The following is a 26,993-nucleotide window of genomic DNA, read 5'->3' as shown; positions in this document are numbered from 1 at the left end:
CTCACCATCACAATAGCAGTCGAATGCTGCTGAATCTCTGTATGTTAAAAATATATAATTCATCATTTATAGGTAAATTTCATTCATTTCAGAAATTTTTTTTAAACTGATTATATTATTAATCTGCATCATTACTCATTTTTATGGAAGTCTCTATCAGACATGTTTAGTGAATAGTGAAATGGTTTTAGTAAAAATATATTGCTATTTATTATTATATTTGGGCATATAACTGGAAATTATTCTATTCTTTTTCCTTTAGTGTGGAAAAAACATTCCTGTTATTTTTAACTTGCTTCTATGTGTAATTTGAATAATAATAATTTTGATCTGCTGGGCAATGAATGAAATGTTGAAAAGGATGATTTCTCTGATTAAAAAACACCCTTTTAAATAGAATTGATATCACTAAGAGGTTGAACACTATTGCACAATCTAGTTAATACAGTAGTTTTAGTGCCATACCCAGGGTAGTTGGTGGAGGGCGCTGTGGAGTGTGTCTTCTCAGTCTCACTGTCTTTCCAACATCTCTCAGCATAACTCTCTGGGAACCAGCCACTGTTCCCACAGTAACTCCCATACAGCCAGCCGGTCTCCCTAACTGTTGATTCATCTATTGATTCATCCACCTATGGATCCACAGGAAGCCAAATTATATGTGTACTTAAAAATTACAACTGCATGAGTGAATGTGTTTACGTATGTACAGTACCTCGATCAGACAGTCTGCCTCCAGTGTGAGCTCCTCAGAGTTGCGTGCTGTGAAGGGATAGAGAGCTCTGTAGGTGGTGAGGTGAGGACATGTGTCTTCAATAGTCACCACTGGCTGCAAGCCTGCAAAAAAACAAACATTATCACCTTACAACCATATCACAGCCATCTTACTACCATTCAGCAAAGGCAGCACATTTACAAATGCATATTTCAATATATAAAACATTTTCGTAACAGAAAGCCCACATCAGTAATTGTACTACACTATTTTGTTTCTAGATTCAGTTTAGTAGCCATTAAGTTTTGTCTAAAAGTTATATATTTCAACATCATTATTAGCAAGTAAAGAATGAGATTATTGTTCAATTCTATTCAATTTCCAAACATGAATAAATCCTTCAATTGTAATAATTCATATCTTTACAAATGAATGAATTTCTTGATAAATTTTGAATAAATATATGTAATATATGTAATATTCCATTGTGAGTTACAGTAGATTTATTTGCTGAATCTACTGAACCAGTTAAAAAATGTGTCTGAATAATTCATTCACATATCAGACTGAGTTCAAGAGAAGAAGTCCATATTAAATCAATAATTAATAAATGTGATTGCAGTCATTAACAGTTCTTATTACTTAAATTTGAGTCTGTTTCTCAAAAAAAACTGAATTCAAAAGACTAGCACGCAAGTTTTATGGAAAAGCGTGACTGGTAATTCAAATGTTTTCTTTTTGTGTTTCGCCGAAGAAAGGAGGTCGACATTAGGGTGAGAAAATGATGACAAGATTTTCTATTTTGGGTGAATTACCTTAAAGTTGCATTATAATAAACATAATAAGGCATCACTTAAATAAGAATTAAGACACAGAACACAGTATGAGTTTAGTGCATTATGTGAAATTAAAATATAAATAACTGTTCAAAATGTTTAGCAACCTATTACCTTCCTTCTCTCAAAACACTCACATTCTAGTGGAGTCTGTTATATTAACTCAGATAATTAATGGGAGGTAATTAAAGTGAATTATGAAGCCATGAGAGTAACGACACCCATTACAATGAATATAATGAAAACATCATATTCATTGCCAAGTGAATGAAAACAAGCCATTTTTAAAGCACCTCACACACTCACTTTTGTTCTCTGTGTTATTGTATGTCATGGAGGGCTGAGTGTGTACAGCCAGTTCATTGATTTCTCTCTCTTCCCTCTCTCTCTCCTCAGCACTCCTCTTCTTCTCTTTCTCTCGTGCCTGCTCCTGGGCTTCCTGAAGTTGGGCTTCGGCTTGGCGCCGCTGTTCTTCCCTGAGTTTGGCTTCTCGCTCCTGGGCAAACTTCCTCTGACGCTCCACTTCCTCCAGCTCCAGCTTCGCCTGTCTAATGTACACATGAGCATGAGTGGGTAAAAGTGGGTGTTTAATCTAGCCATATCAGGGGGAATATTTGCTGAGAATAGAAATATGACACTGTATTATAAAATTAATATATTATATAACTATAATATATAAAAAAAAACTATAAAATGTTGAAAGAAATTTATGTTTTTTTTTAAAGCCTATATGTCTCAATTATATAACACCTATATATTTCCATATTTTTCATTCAAAGTATGTGGGAACTCTGTAGATAAATATGTATATCTGTATGTCTGAAATTGAAATTTTACCTCGCAGCCTCCTCCTCTTTCTTCCTCTTCCTCTCTTCCTCCTCTCTCTTCCTCTTCTCTCTCTTTCTCTCCTCCTCCTCCTCCTCTTTCTTCCTCTTCCTCTCCTCCTCTTCTTTCCTGTGTCTCTGTAGCTCTTTGAGTTTCTCAGACCTCACCCTCCTGAGCTGTTCTAGGACGTCCTGCTGCTGGCTCTGCCTCTGTCTCAAATCCTGCAATGTTACCCACACAATTCTTCAACATACACATCCTGTTTACAAAAACACTTAGAATAATATGGTGCAGGTTCAAATACATATGGTATTGCATTATGCTCAGTTTTACTAAATGCCAAAAACTAACACAAATTACTACTACTGAAAAATACTGAGCTCCTATAAATGATCTGTTCCATTAATGTTATTTCATAAATATAATATATAAATATTTAATCAGAAATGCAGAAAAAAAACTAATTGTTAAAATTTAAAATAAATGTTTTGTATTTTATTACATTTCAAAAATGTCATTTATTCCTGTAACGGCAAAGTTGATTTATTTATCAGCCTTTATTTCAGACTTCAGCATCACATGATCCTTCAGAAATAATTCTAAAATGCTGATTTGGTGCTCAAGAAACATATTTTATTATTATCAGTGTTGAAAACAGCTCTGCTGCTTAATATTTTTGTGAAAACTGTGGTACATTTCTATAAGGATTCTTTGATCAATGGAAAGTTTAAAAGAACAGCATTTATTTGAAAAAGGTTTTCTTTTTTTTCTCTTTTTTGTAGTCACTGTCCCTTTTGATCAATTTAATGCATCCTTGCTGAAAAAAAGTATTAATTTCATTTATACATCAAATAATTTTTTTTTTTTAATGATATTTATTTTAGATACCTGTAGGCCAGTTCTATAGGGCAAATAACTGTTTAAATTCTTAATGATTGTTTAACTTTTTAGACCCTGGCTCTGTAAGTTTATTGCTGCTTCCACATAAACTAGTTATAGAAAAATAAATGTTTCAAACATTAAAAATAAAAATATAATTATTTTTGTTAGTTAGTTTGTGGGCAGTGAGTAGAAACCTTTAGAGTAATTAATGACACCATTATAAGTTGAAATGAAATGAAATGGCACAGAGAGACACTAAGATGTTATAAGGTCATGAGGTCAGACACTGAAGCTCGTTTCAGTATAATATGGGTAAACTGAGACTTCTTTCATGGAGAAGAACTGGGGCGAAAGGTGACATGAAAGACAGGCAGATTTGAGATGAGCGAGCGTAAAAGAAAGATAAAGAGAGGTCAACCTTTATTAGAAGGAAGAGATTGGTTAAGCAGCTCAGCAAAGAGAGAAGTCCTTGAAGCACACAGTCATCCACTTCTACAAACTATAAAGTCAGTTGGGGGAAAAGAGGAAGAGAAGAAAGAGGAGAAATACAGTGGGAAGAAAGAAAACGATAAAAGTGGGCTCAAATAAGAAAAAAGATAGGCTTGGAGCAGAAAACATCAGACATATACTGAACAATAGCTGAGTACTACGTGTACAATGCTCAGGTTTCTGATCCGACCAGCCGGCGCAGTAAGTATGTTAGTGATAGTGTTTGTGTGTTGAGTTTTCTTTAGTAGTGTGAGCTGTGACACATGAAAGTGTGTAATGAAGTGCTAAATCCTCTGCCTTCGGGGCTGGGAGTGGAACTGTAGATTTTAATCACAGGAACATGGAGAACAGCAAACTAGTGAGTCTCTCACAGGGACATTAAGATTTAAAAAATCTGAAGAGAGCAAGCCACCACCCAAAGCCCAAATTAGCTTTAATCAAAACACGGCACGTAAAATGTTGTTGAGATTTACACTGGCACACAAAGCCACAAAGCCACTGGCCTTGATTTCTCTGTTGTACTGCTCCATTTGTGAGAGTTTCGCAGTGGTCTCTCTCTCTAAAACATCCAGCTGCTCCTTCAGCTTCCGACAGCTCAGATCTTTCTCGCACACACTCTGTTTCACGTCATTTATCAAAGGACCTGAAAGGGTAAAAGAATGAGAGAAAGAAGGACATTAAAAAACATCAATGCTCCCAGACCTTGAATTCAAGAGGGATGCAATGGACACAAATGAGATTAGTCATCCATCCGTCTATTCATTGATTACTTCAGGTCTATGTGAGTGCTCACTTGAGTTGTTTTGGGTAAGATGTAGAAGTCTCTCTGTCAGTCGCTGCTTCTCAGGACCAAAACGATTCATCTGCCTCTGAATTTCCTGCAAAAGCACAGTCATATAGAATACTGGTTCAAAAATTTGCAGTCGGAAAGAATTTTTGCATGTTTTGGAAAGAAATGTCTTATGCTCGCCAAGGCTGCATTTACAGTATTTGTTAAAAAAAAATACCGTAGAGTAAAATATTAAGAAATATGCAATTGCAATTTAAAAATAAATGTTTTTTCGATTTGAATATATTTTCAAATGTAATTTATCCCTGTGATGACAAAGCTGAATTTTTAGCAGTCATTACTCCAGTCTTCAGTCTCACATAATCCTTCAAAAATCACTCTAATAAGCTAATTTGGTGCAAAAAAATACAAAAAATAAAATTGTATTGTTGAAAATAGTTGTGCTGCTTAATATTTTTGGATAAGAATTCATTGATAAATAGAAATTCAAAAGAAAAGCAGTTATTTGAAATTAAAAATGCCTTTACTTTCATTTTTGATCAATTTGATGCATCTGAATAAAAATTCATTTCTTGAAACATTTTACTGATGCCAAAATTTTGCACAGCAGATAATATGGAAAGAAAGTAGAAAATTAATAAATGCAATTCTATTCATGCAACAAAAACAAAACCTACCTCAAACTGTAACTGTAGGGAGTTGATATCTGTAATACGACTATCTCTCTTCTGATTGATCAGGTCCAGCTCGGACCTCTGAATCTGCCTCTTACTCTTGGCATCCCGCAGCCTATCGGAGATCTGCTTATGCTTGTTACCCTAGGAGACGAAAAGACTGAAATGTTTTTAATTTCTAATATACTATAATCATCAGTCCCACAGAAAACAGCAAGTTCAGAATGAGACTGGATGGGGAACATAACGTATATGGATGGAGAAAAAAATTGAAAGAAGAAATGGAAATCTGACCACCGCCTCCAGCTCCATCTCGAGACTCCTCTTCCTGTCCTTAAGTCTCTGTATGTCGCTCTGCTCTTTTTCTTTCTGTGTCTGAAGCTCCACTCGTTTACTCTTCTCCCATTCCATCCGCCTCTGACGCTCCACTTCCTGAGAGAGTGATACAGAGAAGGAGAGGTTAATCTACAGATATATGGTCTAATCACTCATACAGACATGAATATACTACGTAATTACGCTCCCATCATTTTTCCCTGGGCAAGGATCCACTCCACTGGTACAGTATATATTACGGTTAACTCTATGACTTAATTAAATCTATCTAATGCCATTCATTTTTTTTAAAGCAATTAACCTATTTTCCTTTTTTTATATAGTATAACAGTTTATCACAGCAGGACATTTTGCTTGTGTGATGAAACGCAGCATTACAGAATTATTACATTTTTTCATGTAAGACCAAATAAAGCATAATAAATTACAGTAATTCATAATTAATAATCGTTTGCAAGCTTTCCGATCTTTATTAATAATTCATTTTTATTTTAATTAATTTAGTTAATTTATGCACGATTTAATCAACCAATATTTTCCTAACTTAATATTTCAAAATTAACTTCATTACATTATTTATACAAATGTATGTATGCACAAAATTAATATTGCTTTATTTTGTATGTGTAGTTTGGTTTACAAGAAAAAAGAAAAAAGCTCAACATATTACCTTAACATATATAAAGGATTAGACGGATTAGACGTAACATATTTACAGATACTGGTACAACTCACCAAAAATGTATTAACTACAAACATTTAAGAAATGAATCATGATTTTTGTTTTTCGTTTTTGTTCTTTTGACAGCCCGTGTGTATGAACAATGTACTCATACAACACATATGCACGTGGAAAAAATCGCAGGGCTTTGCGGTAACATTCTCGTGGTCGTTCAACCTCTGTCTGCCCTTGCATGCTCCACTTGCCTCACGTCGCTCTAATTCTTTCAGTCTTTCTTCTTCTCTCTGTCGCTCTAGCTCTTTCTGTCTCTCTATCCTCCTCTCCTCCTCCCTTTGTCTCCTCAGCTCCATCTCCCGGGCTTCTCTCTCTTTTCGTTCTCTTTCCTCCATCTCCTTCTGTCGTCTCCTCTCGTCCTCTCGTCTCGCTTCTTCTCTCCTCCTCTCCTCCTCTCTCTTTTGTTCCTCCTGCAGAGCCAGACGTCGCTTTTCCAGCTCTGCATTTCCTCTATGGAAATTCTCCTTTAGTTTATCCTCAAATGACGCTGACAGAGACAGACAGAAAGGTGAGGTAAGTGTCATCAAAGTCAACACAATAACAAACAGTATAATACAGAACAGCAAAGTGTATATTAAAAAAAATACTATATGATCTGAATACTTAATATTAAAAACTTACTATATCATGAGGTTAATCAGTTTATTTCAACCCAAACTCAAAAGAGACTGAATCAGCAATATTTGGAAGGATCATTTGCATTAACCATTGAAAGAAACAGCTCAATTATAGAGTCAGGTTTAAAAGGCAACACAGAGTTTTGATTAATAAATGTATATTTAAATTTGGCAATTCTGTGTGTAGCTCATACAGCATCATTTAAAAATAAAATATAAAAATACAAATATCATATATCATACATATTATTCAGCATATAGGCAATATATTGGTCGCCGATAATCTGTTAACATCCACTATGTATAGTATATGTATATGCAAAATGCCATTACTCTTGCTTCTCTGTGGTTGTTCTGGCTCAATCAGCTCAGTGTTAATCAGAGGAACAGGTCCGTTCAGGAGGTCACATGATTTCACTTGTCTGCAAACAAACACACACTCACAGAATAAACACAGTCTCCTCCATAACTTACTCATTCCAGCATGGGCGGGTCTATGTGTGTCTCACCTGAGTGAAGGAGGCACAAGGTCTGGAGGCAGAGTCAGAGGTAAGGGCCGTCCAGTCTTGGCCATATCAACCAGGTGCATTGCTAGAATAAACTCTTCTGCTCTCAACTGCCCATCACGATCTACATCAGCAAGAGACCTGAAGACAGAGATATATGCACATGATGTGCCCATGCACACACATTTGTGATTAACCTGGAAGCATTTCAAATGTTTAATAGATGAATCAGTTCCTAATCATCTAAGTCATCAAAACATGTTCTTCTTGAGATTAATGAGTGATTCATATGATGAGTACATTTGTTTCGTGAACTCACCATATGGTAGAAAGCTGTGTTTGCGTGAGGTTAGATGCTGTGAGGGCATTCCTGACCTGGGGACCTTCAAACAAACATACAAAAGAGTCATGCCTAAGACGCATGCAGGGATGCTATCAAATGCAAACACAGCCATTCCCTCCTCTTTCTGACATCTACAAACACACAATCACCTGACAGGTATCCGCTCATCAGCTTGTCTAGACTGTTGAACTGCTGCCGGTATTTCAGACGGGACAACTGAGGCACCGCCCAATCAGATGCATTCATTTTGGGGGAGTTACTCGCAAGGGAAGTGGTGGAGGAAGAGTTAGAACTGTGGAAATTTAGAAATAAATGATTATTGTGTTTTTCTATAAAGGTGATCATTTAATATGTAATGCTTTTAATTTCTAAACAAACACACTTATGAAGGCCTTATGTTGCACCTAATTAATAAATGTATGGTAGTCTTGAATGTACCAACTAATGCTAAATACAGATCCTTTTCATTCTCCAAATCTGCATGTTCAAATAATTCCTGAGTTTTCACTTGTAAAGCACTCTGGAATTCAGAAATTGCATTTGCATGGCAAATTCTTATCAAATGAGCTCCATTTAGCAGCTGTTCATTAACACTAATATAATCCTCTCATTAACCAATAACCCATACCATCATAAAACACAGACAACTGGTCTCAGGCTAGCTGCAAGATCAGCTTTTCCTTCAGTACTGTGAGATTCTGCTGGGACTTTTTTTATAATTGATATTTCTGAGCAACATTTGTTGAATCCTTGTTAGTGCTGTAATAACCACTACCGGGACCATTAAAATCTTAATCACAATTCATAATTATTAGCAACTCTGCAGTATTATAACTCTCTGCTGAAAGTTTATTGATTTTTAAATATTCTGAGACAACGCTAACAGGATTCAGCAACCTTCTGCAGTTCGGCATGGGCTGGAATGATAGATAGAACATTTAGAATGTGAGATATGTCTTAGACGACTAGTACGCTGAGATTATGTGATCTGAGGGGAATGATCATCCTGGTGACTGGCTAATACACCTCCAAACAGAGCGATAAAGCTAAAAATATATATTTTTCACTCTTTTGATAATATTCATATATAATATTCAGTATTCACAAGTTAATTTATTGTTTAGAGTCGAGTGGATTTACTTATGGATTATTGTTTTTTTATTATCTGTTTGGATTTATTCTAATGGCACCTATTCACTGCAGAGGATCCATTAGTTACAAAAGTGATGTAATGCTCAATTTATCCAAATCTGTTCTGATGAAGAAAAAAAAATATTAAATTATTAATTAAAAGGTGGCTACTTTCAAGAACCTAGAATATGACATATTTTCAGTTGTTTCACACTTTTTTGTTATGTATATAATTCAATATATAATTCCAAATGTGTTAATTCATAGTTTTGATGCCTTCAGTGTGAATCTACAATTTTCATAATCATGAAAATAAAGAAAACTCTTTGAATGAGAAGGTGTGTCCAAACTTTTGGTCTGTACTGTATGTATATATATATATATATATATATATATATATATATATATATATATATATATATATATATATATATATATATAAACACAAAGAGAATACTATTTAATCATTGTCATTCATATACATTCAAACAACACTGCATATTTAATATTTAATTAATCAACACATTTTTACTAAAACGTTTCATTGAACATTTCTGAGAGATGACTTGCTGGGTTAAATTTTGAAATTATTCTTTTAAATAGACAGATTCCATGGAAATTGAAACTTAGGAAAGTTTATGGCTAATTAAAAAGTTTATTAAATTGATTACGTCATACATGATGTTGCTTAATTTTATATCACCGGGATAATCATCCTGAATTAATTGTGTATATTAGATATATTGCACAGCCCTAGACCCAAATTAATTTTACACTGGCACTGAGCAGGAATTATTGGGTTTATTACAGGCTTCTGTACCACCACGTGGAGGTTGGATGACTCTCGGAGGAACCCTAACAAGATTCTATTAAGATACAAGGAGACAGCTGTACTATTCCAACACTCTGTCAGCAAATACATTCTTATTTACTACAAACTTCTAGTTCTGGCAAAACCAGCCCAGAGTAACAGGGTGTCTCAGAGCGCAGTTCTAAGAAAATCCACTGTATTTTTTAGCTTTTACTGAAACAAACACAATCAAACGCTTGCATGCAAAAGATTTTATACCCAATTCCAATACAAACAGGGGTGCTGAACTTAGTATGGATGGTTCACACCTGCTAGAGCCAAGGTCCAAGAGTGAGTGAGATTTACTCAAACCACTGGAGACTGGGAATGCTGGAAAGATTGAAGAAGAAAGATAATTACTTAATGCACATACATAATTTGTTATGAATTTGTTTTATTTAACTTTGAGTTATAGATTATGCAATAAATTAGTGTTTCACTGCATGTGGTTTCAATAGTAAATGCCTACTGAATGTTCATTTGTGCAAAATGGTGGTTTGTGCATGAATTTATAGAATAGAAAGGGTTGCAGTACCTGGTGTTGGTGTGAAGAAAGCTGCATTGCCGTTAGGTAAAGCTTGCACACTGAGAGAGTTGGGCATCTGAGGCAATGGACCTGACATCAGTGCAGGTACAGGTACCAAAGGGGTCATAGCAGGGGCTGCAGGGATGGCAGTTAAGATGGGCATCACTGACATGGCAGACAGATTTGGCATGGAACCCATACCTGAAACAAAACAAAGCCAGATTATATGAGGTAAATATTTTTGTATGATGTATTGGTAGCATATTGGTTGATTTTTTTATTTTTATTAATTGGTAAAATATTGAACATTTAACTGTATATCGGATAATTAGCTGTTCATGCTCATTTCTTTTGCCATTCATCTACAGCTCAGTTTTAGATAATCATCTACTTATTTAAGTTTTATTTTTTTTATTTTTTTGGTATTTGCCAAAGCAATGTCTCTAATTTTCAGTTTTAAGTTTAAGTTTTTCTTCTAATATTCATATATTAGATCATATTATATACATAGTTTTTTATTCCAGTTTTATTTGAATAACAAAAAAAAATATCAGCCATTTACACATTTCTGAGATTTTATATAAAAATAATAATACATGTCTTAAAAAAACAATAATACATGCAAACAAACCTCACATGGCATTACATAACCAGCAATCATCTCATACCAAAGCGTGTTGATGATGTCATAGCAGGGGTAGGCGTCTGCTTCATGATGATTGGCAGGCTGGACGGGAGGGGTTGACCCTGCAGTTGCAGTTTAATTAGTTTCATTGCAATGGAGAACTCCAATCTGTCCATCTTCCCATCTTTTCCTATGTCTGCCAATGCCCTGAAATAAAGGAAGCAGCCATTCTAATTAAAAGTGGCTTACAGAACACTGATTGCTAGCACAATGTACAATTCCAGCAGGAAAACCCAGAAGTTGGTCCGTGATGACTGAGCAGCATTATTGTGAGCTTTGTTATGCCACCATATTTATTTATGAAACAAGAGAATTTTAAAACAAGCAAATGCTATAAACTCGAATCAGACATTCTGTACCCTGTATCAGTAAATCTACATCCTGTTTGTGGATGGGCGACAGTGTTTACACAAGCAGACTAACCGCAGACAGGAAGAGGTTACATTTGGGAACCTCCACCCTCTAGTGACATATGTGGCTACAAATGCACATTGTCCAACACACATTCATTTCAAATGATATTATGATAAATTCAGCCTTGCAAAAGCAAACACAATCCCACAGGCACATACATACAAATGCAGGTTATTTGTACGGATACAGATATGCTTTGGAGTCAAAAATACACACTAGTGCTTCACAATTGATCTTAAAATTTACATCAACATTTTTGGGCAATAAATGAGAAGGGTCATCTGAAAAACAGAAGAACATTAAGGGTGTGTGTATGTGTGAGTATACTTACCAGACGTCTGCTAGGACTGCTGTGGGGAGACCAGATTGCAGGAAGAACGTTCGTGCTTGATCTCCTAGAAAGAAAGAAAAGTTATGTGCACTGTACAAGAGCATAATATGCATGTGCATAGTACACTACCTTTCAAAAGTTTTGGGTGTTATGTATGCTACAGTAAAAAAACATCAGTACTGTAAAGTAACATTATAACTTACAATATCTGCTTGCTATTTTAAGGATCCCGATACATTTTCCAGAAAGTTTTGATAGAATGTTTAAAAGAACAGTAATTATTTGCAGAGGTGGGTAGTAAAGAGTTAAATTTACTTCGTTACATTTACTTGAGTACATTTTTTGGGTCACTAATACTTTTAGGGTATATTTAAATATGGGTACTTTTACTCTTACTTAAGTAAATTTTGGGGAAGAGAACATCACTGATAGTAAATCATAAGTCGCACCTAAGTATAAGTCGCATCAGTCCAAAAATATGTCATGACGAGGAAAAAACATATGTAAGTCGCACTGGACTATAAGGCGCATTTATTTAGAACCAAGAACCAAGAGAAAACATTACCGTCTACAGCCGCGAGAGGGCGCTCTATGTCTTCAGTGTAGAGTACAGAAGCACTGAGCAGCATAGAGCACCCTCTCGTGGCTGTAGACGGTAAGATTTTCTATTGGTTCATGTCTCTTAGTTCATTTCTTTTGGTTCATGTCAAACTAATTTTGATAAATAAATCGCACCTGAATATAAGTCGCAGGACCAGCCAAACTATGAAAAAAGTGCAACTTATAGTTCTGAAAATACGATGAGATATATATAAAAAAATTAAATGAACAGTACTGTATGTATGTGTGCGTGTTCTCACCTGACAAAAAGCCCAAAGTGGGAGCCAGAGAGTCAAATTGTTTGTCATGTTTCCCCCTCTCTTCTGGAGTTATAGCCCAAATATTAAAACCACCTGCAACAATGAGAGGGACAGAGAAAGTGAAAGGGATTTTTTGTTGTTGTTGTTGTTGTCAAATCTCAAATCTCATCCTGAATCATCTGTTGTTTTTCTCCTTTTTGGGTCTTGAAGTTCCTGCCAGTTCTCTGAGAGATTGTCTGGTGCTTTTACAAAGGCTGTTGGCTTGTGTGATCTAGGCATTAGAGCTGTCTGGCTGGAAAGAGGCTGCATATTTTACAGATTTTAATGGAATGACAGCGCCGTCGATCATTATTTAGTATTTACTGTAAACCATCTCGCAGAACAAGCCCACAAAGATCTATCAAAAATGTCAGTGTCCAGTAACAACCTGCTGCACTTACCATGCTCAAAGTGGGTCAATCTCAGCACATCTTTCACACATAGTGCTGAAGACAAGCTTTTTATCACCTGCTGGTGTTTTGGCACCACTCTTAATAGGTGCAGACAGTACTTGATTTGAAAAATACAGCTGAATAGAAGCTCTGACTACATGGTTTCCTTCAAACAGCTAGAAAGAATATTGTTTCATACCTATGCACATTATACAGATTTATTTAAAAAAAAAGTTAACACTAATTATGTCACAATAATATGCTAATTGCTGAAATTGTTCTCACTCTCAGGCCATCCAATATATAGATGAGTTTGTTTCTTCATCAGAACAGATTTGGAGAAATTAAGGATTATTTGCTCAACAATAGATCCTCTGCAGTAAATGGGTGCCATCAGAATGTGAGTCCAAACAGCTGATAAAAGCATCACAATAGTTCACAAGTAACCCACAAAACTCCAGTCCATCAATGTCTTATGAAGTGAAAAGCTGCATTTTTATAATAAATATATCCATCATTAAGGAATTTTAACTTTAAACCATCTCCACTGGCCAAAATACCAGTCTGTGCTTGATCTGTGCTTATCTCTCTCCTGTTTCAGACGAGACAGCTTTTTCACTGGAGAAAGCAATATTAAGATTAGAGAACTTATATTTGAGCTAAAAGCAAATGTTTTAAGTTAAAAACATCCTAATAATGAATTTGTTTTGTGGATTATTGTGCTGTTTTTATCAGATGGTTGAAGACTCGTTCTGACCCATTCACTGCAAAGGATCAGTTGGTGAGCAAGTGATGCTAAATTTCTCCAAATATGTTCCAAAGAACAAACAAACTCATCTACATCTTGGTTGGCCTGAGGGTGAGTACATTTTTGGTGGGTGAACTATTCCTTTAATGAAAGAATGGGGTAAAAATTTACACATCCTCTTATTCATTCTTTCTTTCCCAGCCTCTCTGTTTCTCTGGGGAGGAAACACACTACTTCCGGTTCATGTTTTGTGCATTGTCAGCAGTGATAAGATTCAGAAAAAGGCCATCATGATTAATTAAGTGCATGTCTGTTAAATCACATGATGTCTTTCTTTACGTAAATTTAGCCAATTCGACAAAAGATAAAAACTATTTAACAATAATCGGCCTTTACTTTAGGAAAATGGAGCTACTTTTTTATGACTAAAAAGGAGCAATTAATCCAACCTTTAAAAAAAAAAAAATTAAGCTCTAAAGAAATGAACAGTACTTCTAATATGTTTGAACTCATGTGACTCTAGTAATTTTAGTATTTTAATAGTCAGCAGTTTTGTTTTAATTTTACGTGAGTCTGAACACCTTATGGGAGCCAACGTTTTGATGGTGAATCTTTACATTTTGAACAACAATTTAAAAACATTTAACATTGTAAAACAGATATACTGTATAGGCTGATCTGCTAAAAAATGATTTGCTAAAACAGTTTGCAGTAACAAATCCACAGCTTTTCTTTCCTGCAATGTCATTCTATTGTAAAACACATATGATACCAGAGGCAGAGACACTCAATGTTAAGTCAGTGAGCCTAAAAGCAACCCCAGGACATATTTCAATTTTTGGGTGGAATTATTGGGATACAGCTCATGAAGCAAAGATTGTCCTGAGTAAATAATAATGTTTGTATTTGCTGAAATAACCTGACTACATACAACAACAAAAATAATTGTTCAGCACTACTTTCTGCACCAACTAGTTATTTGTACCTTTTACAGAGAAGTCAAGGACAAACGGTACCACAATCTCCTAAAACTGAAACGTGGCAAAAGACTGTGACAGTGTGTGAATCAGGGAGTCTGTGTGATGTTATATTCAGGTACTCTTTTGAGAAATTTTGATCCCTCCAGTCCACACAGTGAAACATGTCCAAGGTTTATTGCTTATTCTGGCCCAATTAGCTATATATAAAAAAAGGTAAGTGTAAGTGTTTCTAGATGCTAGAGTTTCTCTGTTTTGAAAATGTAGCAGGTTTGCTTTTTTGCTGATTTAGCATTAGTGCTTAGACAGAAACACATACATAGTAATAAAAATAAAAAAGAGTTAGTATACACAGATACCAAATAACCTTGCAGACACAAAGAACATATTCCTCAACATATCCAAAATATTCCTCGTAGTGCTGACATAAACGTTTATTTGAGATGATGTAGCTTTTTAGCTTTATTCCATATAGCCATTTACACAAATATGACTGATCATAGAAACCAACTACTAGTATTTAAACCTGCAACCTCAGCTTTCATACTTTTACTACCACCCTAATGCTTTGCCTTCAGCAAACAGATCTGAAAATCCCACCTGAGATTTTCTTAATGTCTGGAAATTGTGTCTAAACAGTAAATGCCTTAGTTTTGCTTCACTTTAAAGTGAAACACACCTAAGTTATTAGACAAACTCCACTCACCCTGCTTGCTCTCTTTGTCTAGCTTATCTTGGACTGTAAGATAAATATTGTATTAAAACATTAGTGAAAGCTGACTTAACCCACAGCAGACTGGTGTCTCGATCAGTATATCTGAAAGGTTCCTTCTTCAGATTTCACTGAATTATAAATGTACTACAAAGTTTTTGGACACGGAACCATACACATTTATTGTACAGAATTAAACATATATTAAACACATGCACAGATTATTCGTTCATGATACAAAATCAATAACATGCATTTAGAAAAAAGATTTCTGAATTTATTTAACAAACAAATGTGCTCCATATTGTATACAATTCAGATTCATTGACTTTATTTTATAGTCTTGAACATTTTTGATCTTAGTTTATTTAATCAAAAATATTACCATCTACAAAAATATAACAGGTAAAACCCTACAAAACTACATTTAAGGTTGAGATCAGGCAGAAATAGCTCCTCAAGGTAAAATTTGTAGTAAATTTAAAAATAAACTAATGCAAATATTAGTCTTTCCCTATTTAAACAGGCAAGCAGTCATTAGCAACTTTCAGCTGGGTGTGTTCTGTACAAACACTATGCTGACTCTAAAAGAAATGTGACCGTTCTGATAACGGCGTCACTAAAAGTCTGTTCAACACCAGAACCTTTCAGGTTTTTCTTATAGTGCAGCTCTGCTAATGAGCTGTGTCTAAGCCTCGTCATCCTTTTAAAGGGATAGTTCTTACCAAATTTGAAACCTCTGTTGTCATTTACTCATACTCATGTTGTCCAAAATTTGTGTGACTTCTTTTGCAGAACACAAAAGATATTTACAATTTGTACCTAATAGGTTCTAATATGTACACTTTAAGCACTAATAGGTACAAAATGAACTCTTTAGGTACAAATTGAAAAGTTACCACCCCAGTGACAGCTTTATTTCTGAGAGTGTGTCAACATTCCAAGATGTCTGAAGCCATCGAGACCTCTATGAGGAATGAAGTGAAATTTTCACCATTCACTTTAATTGTATATAGAAAAGACCAAGTTGGACATTCCGCTACACCCCCTTTTTAGTTCCACAGAAGAAAGAAAATCACATGGGTTTGAAAATACATAAATTTAAGTAAATTATAATGTGTTTAAAGAAAATTCATTTCTCTGACACACAAAAAGCTGTGATCTTACCATTCATGATTGCAGGTGGGATGTGAGGGACCCTCTATTCAACTTTTTGGATAACATTCATCTGGAGAAAGAGAGAAAGAGAGTGAGGAGGATTTTACATGCAGACAAGCAACAGAGGACACACTATGAACAAAATGAAGCAAGAGAGAGACTGCGAACAAGTCAAAATGGGACTAAATGGGAAGAAGAGAACAATTAGAGAGTAGTGAGAATGGGTAAGAGGGCTTTAAAGGTTGAACAAAGGGAGATGCAACTCTTCTCAGCTGCTCTTGAATATTTTGCCCATTGTTTCTATCCATTTTCCTATTTTACAATCAATCATGTTGTTTGCCATTACACACACACACACAAGCATCCAGCCACATCCCTGTGTACCATCACACACTCACACACAAACAGGATATTGATTTTGCCTGAACATTTTCACCTAATGCAAAGCAACTGTTCGTCTCTGTCTTCGCTCTAAAGCTCTTTCTGGGAAACCAGCCCTGCATCTCACAGCTGAATCTGAGACCGTGCTCCATGGACAGACTGAACAAACACAAGCTAAACACAAACTCCCTTTACATATCAGGAGGCTGAACCCATTTAAACAATTATTGGAAAAATCTAGAAGTCCAGTAAGGGTGTGAGTTACAGTGTGTACAGCTACATTCACAAAGCAGCAGATTGTCAGTCCTAAAAGTACTGTATAATACTCTAAATACTGTATAGTCTATTTCTCTGTAGTATTCTCAAAGAAAAAGATATTGAAGCAGTTCAATATCAGTCTGTCCAATGGTTACTTTAGAGCCATTTCACAGAGTTGATATAAGTTCAAATTCCATAATTTATCATTTGTTTTAAATAGAAGTCACTGGAATTCTTTCAAATGGATTGGCAGTATTTCAGCTGAGCCACTGCTATGGGGAGGCAGTAGTGGCGCAGCTCGGTTATTATCCACTCAGAAGTGAGAGACAAAATATTACATCTTTCAGTATCTGCTCCGTTATGTTAGAGTGCATTAGTATACAAATCAGCACATCTCTGCACTTCAGCTGTCAGCAAATTTTCCTGCAGTATTGGGAGTGTTTGAATCTACTTTTTCAAGTGCTAATTAGTCCTTGCCTGCCAGTGACTAACCTCATTTGCTTCAATACTGTTATATCAGTCTGCTACATCAAAGGCAGAAAATATCTGATTATCACTTGGTTGAGAAAGTGCTATGCACCAAAAAATACTCACTTCTGATGTTCTACAGATCGCTGTATTTAGTATTATCAGTAAAGCTTCGTTTCTGATTCTTGTTACTGAGTCATTAAGCCAATCAAATTTGAAGACCAGAGCTAACTGTTAGAAATGATAGAAATAGTAATCTTCACATATCTACTATATAGAAAGTTTAGAGGCCCAAATTGCACAATCAATTCTCATTCCAACCTTGCAGTGTAAACTGTACATTTACTCTAATATTAATAAATGATCATTGCTATTACAATTATTATTGGTTAGAAAGTTTGGTTAGATAAAAATTGTCAAAGCTCTTCACTCTGCAACATGCGCTTTGATTTCACATTAGGTATTTCTTTTACATTTACCATTAATCATTGACAAAAACAAAGATTTTCATATTTCATAGTCCTTTTTTTCTGTCTGCTTAGCACAGGAATCTTAACTTACAATGCCACAAACAGCTTAGAAGGTCCGCACTTACAAAACAGCCCTGCATTATTGCATGCACAATGTTGTGCTTTTATGGCTCCCAGGAGAATCCGAGCTCTGTAAGAGCATTGACTGATGGATTATCTATGCTTTATGTGTAAATTACATTTTAGCACAGGATTTCACCGTTACATCAGTATACGGTACCTTTATTACCTCTTCACCAGCAGGCTGCAATCCAATAACAGCAAGTTTCTCGAGTCAAAAGTGTCAACCAACTAAATAGCATAAATAAATAATGCAAAACATCATAGCGCAAAATATGCTGTCTGATCTACTAATTCTATTCATTTTTCTGAGCACTAACTCTCTCACTGTCTTATTGAAAAGTGACCCAAGTTCGAGTCCCTGCTCGAGTTCCTTTCCGAATCCTGTTTCCCTCTCTCCTCTCCCATTACTTTGTGTCTAGACTTCTAATTTATAATGCGAATGAAGGAGAAAGGCATCATCAGTTTTGCATTAAGCAGTACCGAGGCTTACGTGCTTAGAGCGTTATCTCTGTGATATGATTCATGAACAGCACAGTATCATTCATTCCTGCAGACTATAGAGGTTAATAGTTCCCCTTTACAGTGCAATGATGTACAGTGCAAATATAAAGGCCTACGTTCATCTTTATTACATTTCTTAATTTTGTACTTGCATAATGAAAACAATTCTAAGAAAGAAAAAAAAGGGTTTCATGTCATGTTGTTGAATCAAATGCTTGTTTGACCTTAAATCTATCCATCACATGTTGCTATGACTGATCTTATTGTTCATTATAAAACATTTCCATAGTCAAAAGGAATGCTTTGTGGCATATCAAACTTACTTTTAAAATCAGCAATAATAATAATAATAATATAATTTGTGGTGTGGTGAAGATTCCTTCAGACTGTGGAAATACTTAAAACCCCACTAAATTATACTTTGTATCATTCATCTTAATATGCGCTGACACTCTTGAGATTGGCATTTGAGGCAGAAGAGAGGAGAGATGGAGGTGATGAGAGGGAAGGTGTGACCCAGGGTTCTCGTCCTCTACTAATCTATTGTGTGCAAATACAGAGTCTATTACAGATCAATGAATGGAGGTTTAATAGACTGATGGATAAATTAAAGAGCTGAAAGCTGAGGCAGACAGGATCTGTGGTTTGGATTGGGTTCTCATATATTTACACACTGAAACTCAAAACCTCTTTAGCCTGCTGTGATTGCTTTCACTACATAAGAATGCTCTTTAGTCTTTTACTTAGACTTTTAATATATAGCTCTTCCAAACACCTCACCGAATACCAGCTTTAAATAATATTAACAACAATAAAAATAATTAAATGATTATAATTATTACCATTATTATTATTCGCTGTAATGGCAATTTTCTGTTTCAGTCTTAATATATATCACAACAAGTCCACACAGGTCAAAAGGCAAGTCGTCAAGCTAGTGGAGTGAAGATGAGAGGAAGGCGAAGTGGATCTCAGAAGACAAAGTCCTTTAACACACAAACCACACAAAATCCTTTAACACACAACCACATCCACATCCCTCTATACACATACAAAAAATGTTCCTATTCATTTGGACCCAATTCTTTCATTCAGGGTCTAAATATAACTGCGATTTTCTTCCGGTGGTCAATATAAGGGAATTAAAATGAATATATGCTCAAGATTCTCTGGCAAAGCTAAAGGCCAAAGTTAAAGAACTGTGTTTACAATTTCCATTTATAATTCAAGTTAAAATACTTATCTTAACAAAACAAGAGAAAGTTGTCAAATAGTCATAATTACATTTAAAAGTGCAAGGCTCTGGACAATATTTCCAGAAAAACTTCCCTACAACATATTAGAGAGAAAGAGTATAAGAGAGATATTCAAACTTAAATATGTTGTTCAAAGCTAAAAGCTATTCAACTTTTGTCAAATATGTACAAAAAGAAAGAAAAAACATCCATTGAAAGCAAAAAACTAAAGATAAAGAAAAAAAAACATTTTATTTTCAGCTAATTCTGAGCTCATTTATACTGTAGCACGCAGTCAACAACTGATATTTGAATGTCATTATTAGTTGAACAGGGGAAATATTTTGGTTCATTTTTAAATCAGTTTTATATAATCCCCCATAATTTGCATAAAGTCACACAGTCAAACAAATATCATCTACAGTCCATTCAGACACATTGCTCACAATAACTGGAGAGTGTTTACGGGAATCAGGGAGGGAGTCATTTCTATTATTTAATACAGAAATTTTGCTGCTTCACAGTGAGGATGTCTAAAAAATGTGGCTCGGGATGTGGATGAGAGATTCATAGGTGTAATGGACCCAGAATGAATTGCTTATTAAAAACTGCGCTCTAAATTCCATTCTCAATTTCATTGTTCTCATGTAGACTGAACTAGATTGAAAATTCAATTGAGTCTCCCTGTCTAATGCTGCAGAGATGAGGAGAGAGAGAAGAGAAGAGAGGACTTTGTACATCAGTGATCTCATAGCACGGCCTGCAGATCCATGTTTATTAGAGCAACTCTAATATACCTCTCTTGATTTTTCTGGTCATGTACACACTGCAGCTAAATACATTGTCACTCTTCTTCTGAGTGCTTAATCCCATTTTATACCCGAATTCACTCAGGATCAATCAAATGTTAACACAACTGTTAGTTTATTGCCTTGACAGTATTTAAAAGACCAGAATGTAATTTGGGGATTTTGGGAGTGACTCTTCAAATCTGTATGAATAGAATCATAATTTCAAGTGAATACCCACATCCATCTATGCAATGACCTTTCTAACTAGAATTAAAGTCGTCCCTGTAAGTCTCACATTTATTATGCAATAAATTTAAGATGGGCAGCAGCAACATTTCTACACCCACACAAATGTGTCTCGCTCTGAGAAAGCATTACATGAGATTCAGACATATACACATATACACAAACTGATCACTACAAACACAGACAGAGAGACAAAGTTAGACAGAAAGAAACTGCTCCTTCTCTTAATCAGTAAGTCTCTTTATAATAACAATAATAGTATAGACAAGGACAGGTAGCTATATATTTTACGGTGTATTCATAAAAAAGTGCATTGGTACCAAGGTCATGGATTTGGTCATGGCAACTGACAAAATAATACTTTTGGATGTATTAAACCTAAATGTACACAGTTGAAATAATAATTATTATTATAAAACTACATATAGCAATTATTAATAAATAATATAGGCTAGCTGTACTTTAAAACCAACATGGCAATAGAAATAGGAATAAAATAAGTATATCTATATATTAAGGATGTAATAGACAATACAGACAATGATAAAAATTACACTTGTTCATATAAATTCGCATGAATATTTAATATTTCACATGCATATATAATGTTAACTTATGTGTATATCTCCAATTTCTCAACATTAAATGTCTTGGCCAGTTCAGATGAAGCTACCAGCTCAGTCTGGTTTTTAAACCCACAGCACTGATAGTTTGTAAAGTGTAATGATGACTACTTTAAGCATGCTAAATTAGATGATTATGATTATGATTTAAAAGCAACATTTCTGTTTTCTTCTCAAGAGGAGTACTGAATTAGGTTTTGAGTTTTACTGTGGGGTACTAGAAAGCCTTTAATTTGCATTTGTTACCTAGAACGCTTCCTCATTTGTGGCAACATGGACAAAATCACTATTATGCATGCAGTGTGAATGTGTGTTTGTGTATGTGTAAGCCCAGAGTTGGCGTTACAACTGCAAACAGAGTCTGAGCCTTCAAGCCATGGAACATGATATACAAGCTCTCCTTCACATACATACACACACACTAGCATGCTACCCCACCCAAAATCCTTCAGTCAAAACAGCCCCAAACCTCACATTTAGTAACACTCATGTGAGGGACAACAGGTAACGCTATAGTCCACCATTGTGAGTTCTCTTTCTTTCCTTGTGCCAGAGGACGGTCTGCTCCACCATTATACTTCACTATCTCACACAGTCTCATAAAAATGTCCCTTGAACTGTTAGTGATGGACACCTGCGGCCCTGGCAAATCAGCATTCAACATATCACTCTCCTCACAGAGCACATGTCTGTTATGAGTGTGCTACCCAGCATGCTTTGTGCAGAGAAGGGGAATAAGGACTCCTCTGTCCACACAGGGAACAAGCCCATGAAACATGCCAGGAGAGACCACACTAGCCATTCAGAGACTGAACGATGCTTCAGAGGTGAAAGTGAGCAGCAAAACACCAACACAAAATAAAATAGAGTGGTATCCTATATTATATCTGAATGATCAGCAGATTCATATTCATACAAATCTCCAGGCACTGGCAAAATGAACAGCAGCGTATCCTCCGGTGAAAATTGAGGCAGCTAAATGAATGCTAATTCTACGAATACTAATTTAACTGATGTACCATTGTTGAAACTAAATCTTTTCATTTTGGAGATTTTTAGTTTTTCCCCATTAAAAAGATGGAAACTGCATGCACCACTTAATTTGTAATGTCAATTTGGGGCAAATTTCTAATGGTAGGCTAATTCGCCATGGGTTTTAACTGAAGCTCTGTGGTTAATACTGCTTGGTGACAGTTTTACAATACTAATTCCACCAAAAACGCATACCTTAACCATGTAATTTGAAAACACTGTGAGCTTTAAAAACTTTAATATCTTGCTATTGTACATAAGGATGTCAACAGTTGTATGACTCATCAAAAACACCAGCTCAAAATATTGTTGTAGTTGTCCTTACTTGAACTTGTATTTACAGCAGCTTAAAAAAAAAAAACTTTGTGCAATTCATGTTGTACAGATCATATTTTACTAACTATATAAAAATAAAAAGAATATTAATAATTAAATGTTTTTTTTAAAAATGATGAACTCACTAGCTCAAATTTGCAACGCTCACTGGAATAACATTCCTGCAAAATGTTATTGTGTTGGTTCTTGCTCGTCTCGTGACACTTTTTACACAAAAAGCATTTTTAATTTTACCTGAAATTTGGCAGCATTCATTACACCGGTTGTAAGTATTGATGCAGATCTGAAATGAAACGTCTGGTGAGTGGAGCAAAAAGGTTAATGCTCTATCATTTTTTTTTATATATATATATATAATGTACCACCTTCACTAAACCCCAAGCTAAACCTCACTATTGAACATCTCCATTAAATACATTAAAATAGCTGCCGACTATTTTTATGAAGATGGCCGGTAGATGAAGTTAAAGGATTTGAAGGGAATTAGGCTAAACACGGCAATCGCAAGAACTCCAAGTACATTTCTGTACACGTTATTAATAATAGTAATGTAGGCAGGAGAACTTCAGCAGCAGCAGATCTTATACCTCTCAGCATTCATCACCGACACATATCTAAAGTGGAGTTACACAAATAATGCTTGTACTTCAGTTCCATTTAGCATGCTTTTTCTCACAGTTCACAGCATGTGTGTGCATGTATAAACAGTAGCACAGAAGGCAGGGGCCACGTTCTCTTGAAAGCGCACGTTTAAGGAACCACTTGTCTTCTCTACTGCACTTCTTTTTACTCCAGTCCGCCTTCCAACTTGCAAACCTCTTTTTAAGTTCAGAGACAAGTCCATCATTCTTATTCCATGCAGAATCTCCCTTTCTCCTTAACACAGGTGCACGACAAGCTTTGAGAAACTTTTTACATTTGAAGGTGAACAAGAACAGTAGTGAAGTTTTGTAACTGTAACTCGGTAACTCCATTGAAATTCACAGTACGAGACTGTGGATCTCTGGATGACGCAAGAGAATTTGACTCTTGCAGTTTTGATTATATTAAAAAGTGTTTTGAGGACACATCACACACACCATTTCATTCCCTTTCTTTATCCCTTTATCTCCTCTTTATATCTCATTGGTAAACTCTCTCACACACAGACATACAGTACTACTATTTAGGGCAGCCAACATCCTCTAGTAAGCTATCCTCTCTGTGTGTGTGACATTTAAAGCATATTTCTGGGGCACTCCACCCTGTTCACTCTGGGAGATTCGCACACACACACACACCAATATTTGCACAGAACATGGACGGACGGCATTCAAGAGTGAAAAATCTATCAAATGAGATATGAAACTCAAATAGAAAGCATGGCACGTCAGCCATCCACATTTTATATAAAGCACTTTTAATTCAGTCTGTCTGCAAATGACATCTCTGAGTTTATGTAAATTAATTTTTAAGTCAAATTCACAATATTTTAATTCATTTTCTTTGATGCACTCTAAGACATCGATACATATACATTATGTACACGTAATGTTTGGATTCAGTAAAAAAAAATGTTTTATGGTTTTAAAAGAAGTCTCTAATAAATGTGATTTATTCCTTTTATTGCAAAGCTGAATTTTCATCAGCCATTACTCCAGTCTTCAGCGTCACGATCCTACAGAAACCATTTTAATATGCTGATTTGGTGCTCAAGAAATATCAGTGCTGATAATAGTTATGTTGCTTAATATTTTTGTGGAAACAAATATATATTTTTATCAGGATTCTTCTCACTGACTCCAAGCGATGGTGCAAAGCGATTTGTACAGCAAATATGATGCATCTTGTATACATGAACATTATTAATCTTGCAGGACATTATGTCATCTGCACAGATACTTTATGGACTTGCCTGCATTTGCATGTGATGTCAGCACAATTCTGACTTGTTAAGGATTTACGTCTTCCAAAGACAATCACAATAAAGTATAAACTCTACTGACATTTACTCAAAAATCTCAGAGAGAATCTAACCAAACATTAAGACAACACAGCATTATTCCAGAAAACTGATGAAAATTCATGTATGTCAGGAAATTAACAACAACTGATGATGATAAATTCAGCCATCTTGAAGTACTGTCTTTAACAGTGGTGAGTTTATCACCATACCGATATAAGAAAATAAATGATAATCAGCATATTTCCCCTGACCAGACTCGTCCATTCATCACGCAGGTTATTTACAACTGCGACTGGCCCATGCCCCACATACTGAGAGGATGCAAGAGCCGAAACAGATTGTAGCCTCTGTGCTTTTGATTAACAGCGGTAGCCTTGGAGGGAGAGAGTTATGAGAATATGTGGTGGTTGGCACACACTACATAACCTACTTCTACAACAGTCTGTGAATCAAAAAAACTTCAAAGGAAATAGCCTGGGTCACACTTCACATGACAAGGTAATCTTATGAGTACGTTCTGAGTAATACTAATGAACGACATGATGAAACCGGTGTTGGCTGGTACGTTTCTTTTCTGACTCACAGCTCGTGTCCTGATCAAAAATCAGTAAAACTTTACAACAGGGATCAATTCTGTTTACATTTCTTAAATACATTAGTTAACATTAACTAAAAATAAATACACTTCTAAAGCATTTATTAAAATTATTTCATGTTAATTTTAATATTTACTAGTACATTGAAATCAAAAGCTGTATCGGTTAATGTTATTTAAAGGACTAACATTAACAAAGATTATCACCGAAACAACTGTATTGCTCATTCATGTATTAACTAATGGGACCTCGTTGGAAAGTGTTACTTAAAAAAAAATCTTTGGTATTATCATTAAAAAAAAATAATAATAATAACTCTTTACATTATAGCTTCAGGATTGATTGGGATATGCAGTATAATATAAGAATAGTTAATTCATAGCTGATCTTAACATTGTATGCTAAAAACATGCCTTCACATAACACACTCCCCCCAGTAAACATAAAAAGGGCCAAACAATATATATATATATATATATATATATATATTTTTTTTTTTTTTTTTTTTTTTTTTTCTCAAGGGTTGACTGGGACCAAATGTAATATTTTGAGAATCAAACAGTATATACCTCATTGAGACAATAAACATGAAAAAGCAAAAATAGGTAGCATAATAAAATAGCCTACTACTGTAAAATTGGCAAATTTAATAAATGTTGAAAATGAATTTTCATTTTATCCTATAACATCTATGAAACATGAACTCTGCACTAAGCGTTAATAGATAAAAGTTCATTTTCATTACGGATTGAGGCTGGATGATGAGGGTCACTGTATGTACAGGTATCCTGGAGGCAGGTGCACTATAGTGGGACAGGTGTGTACACTTTCAGCGTCCCGCTGGGAAACACTTACAATGATCCAGCTTTTATGTTTCGCCGTAATTATAGAGCTTAAACGGGATTGAGTTGCGGTATAAGTTCACAACCTGCACAACAAGTTTGACCGTTATGTGATTGAAATCAATGACAGCGATTCCGCTCCTTCTCGAACACGTTACGGATTTTGTTCCGAAACTGCGCTGACAAAATTATTAAGCTTCTAAAAAATGCTCATTAAACATAAAACATATAGACTAAGCTATTTATAAATATTAACAATAGACCGCATCCTTTTTGCAAACATCACAATAGAGTAATCTACATGCAAAAGATAAATGCTTACCGTGAAAGAGAACGACAGAGCGTTATTGTAATTTCATAAAAACAGAGCCGGCGTTACCGGAAATATCCTCGGATAAGGGGCGATGTGTGGCTTTGGTATCCAGGTTAAGGCTCGGCTGAACCTAGTCACTGCAGATCGCGGACTGCGGCGTTGTTTCACTATCCACAAGCGATAGGGCTGCCGTCACTGGCGACAGCAGGATGGGCGGAGCTTCGCGCGCTCGCCCTCCGTAGAGCTCGAGCTGCACAGATGTGC

At 35.4% G+C, this 26,993-nt stretch overlaps 1 protein-coding gene across 1 annotated transcript in view; it reads right to left on the bottom strand.

The window, feature by feature from the left end:
* The window catches only part of LOC113062939 (intersectin-2-like), a 34,763-nt gene extending 7,831 nt beyond the window's left edge, over window positions 1-26,932 (bottom strand). The window contains exons 1-20 of the mRNA XM_026233038.1: window positions 26,739-26,932; window positions 16,579-16,639; window positions 12,544-12,636; window positions 11,684-11,747; window positions 10,922-11,085; window positions 10,263-10,454; window positions 9,997-10,057; window positions 7,896-8,038; window positions 7,723-7,786; window positions 7,407-7,544; window positions 7,231-7,319; window positions 6,472-6,767; window positions 5,503-5,640; window positions 5,212-5,352; window positions 4,538-4,622; window positions 4,248-4,387; window positions 2,386-2,594; window positions 1,855-2,096; window positions 713-834; window positions 466-629 (exon numbers count right to left, since the gene is read on the bottom strand). Coding sequence (XP_026088823.1) covers window positions 466-629; window positions 713-834; window positions 1,855-2,096; window positions 2,386-2,594; window positions 4,248-4,387; window positions 4,538-4,622; window positions 5,212-5,352; window positions 5,503-5,640; window positions 6,472-6,767; window positions 7,231-7,319; window positions 7,407-7,544; window positions 7,723-7,786; window positions 7,896-8,038; window positions 9,997-10,057; window positions 10,263-10,454; window positions 10,922-11,085; window positions 11,684-11,747; window positions 12,544-12,636; window positions 16,579-16,585 — 2,552 coding nt within the window. The 5' untranslated portion in view covers window positions 16,586-16,639; window positions 26,739-26,932. The remainder of the gene's footprint in view (window positions 1-465; window positions 630-712; window positions 835-1,854; window positions 2,097-2,385; window positions 2,595-4,247; window positions 4,388-4,537; window positions 4,623-5,211; window positions 5,353-5,502; window positions 5,641-6,471; window positions 6,768-7,230; window positions 7,320-7,406; window positions 7,545-7,722; window positions 7,787-7,895; window positions 8,039-9,996; window positions 10,058-10,262; window positions 10,455-10,921; window positions 11,086-11,683; window positions 11,748-12,543; window positions 12,637-16,578; window positions 16,640-26,738) is intronic.
* Window positions 26,933-26,993: the final 61 nt, after the last annotated feature.

This window comes from Carassius auratus, chromosome 45 (genome assembly GCF_003368295.1).
Source record: "Carassius auratus strain Wakin chromosome 45, ASM336829v1, whole genome shotgun sequence".
NCBI classification, from domain to species: Eukaryota; Metazoa; Chordata; class Actinopteri; order Cypriniformes; family Cyprinidae; genus Carassius; species Carassius auratus.
This window is presented reverse-complemented; position numbering and strand designations above follow the sequence as displayed.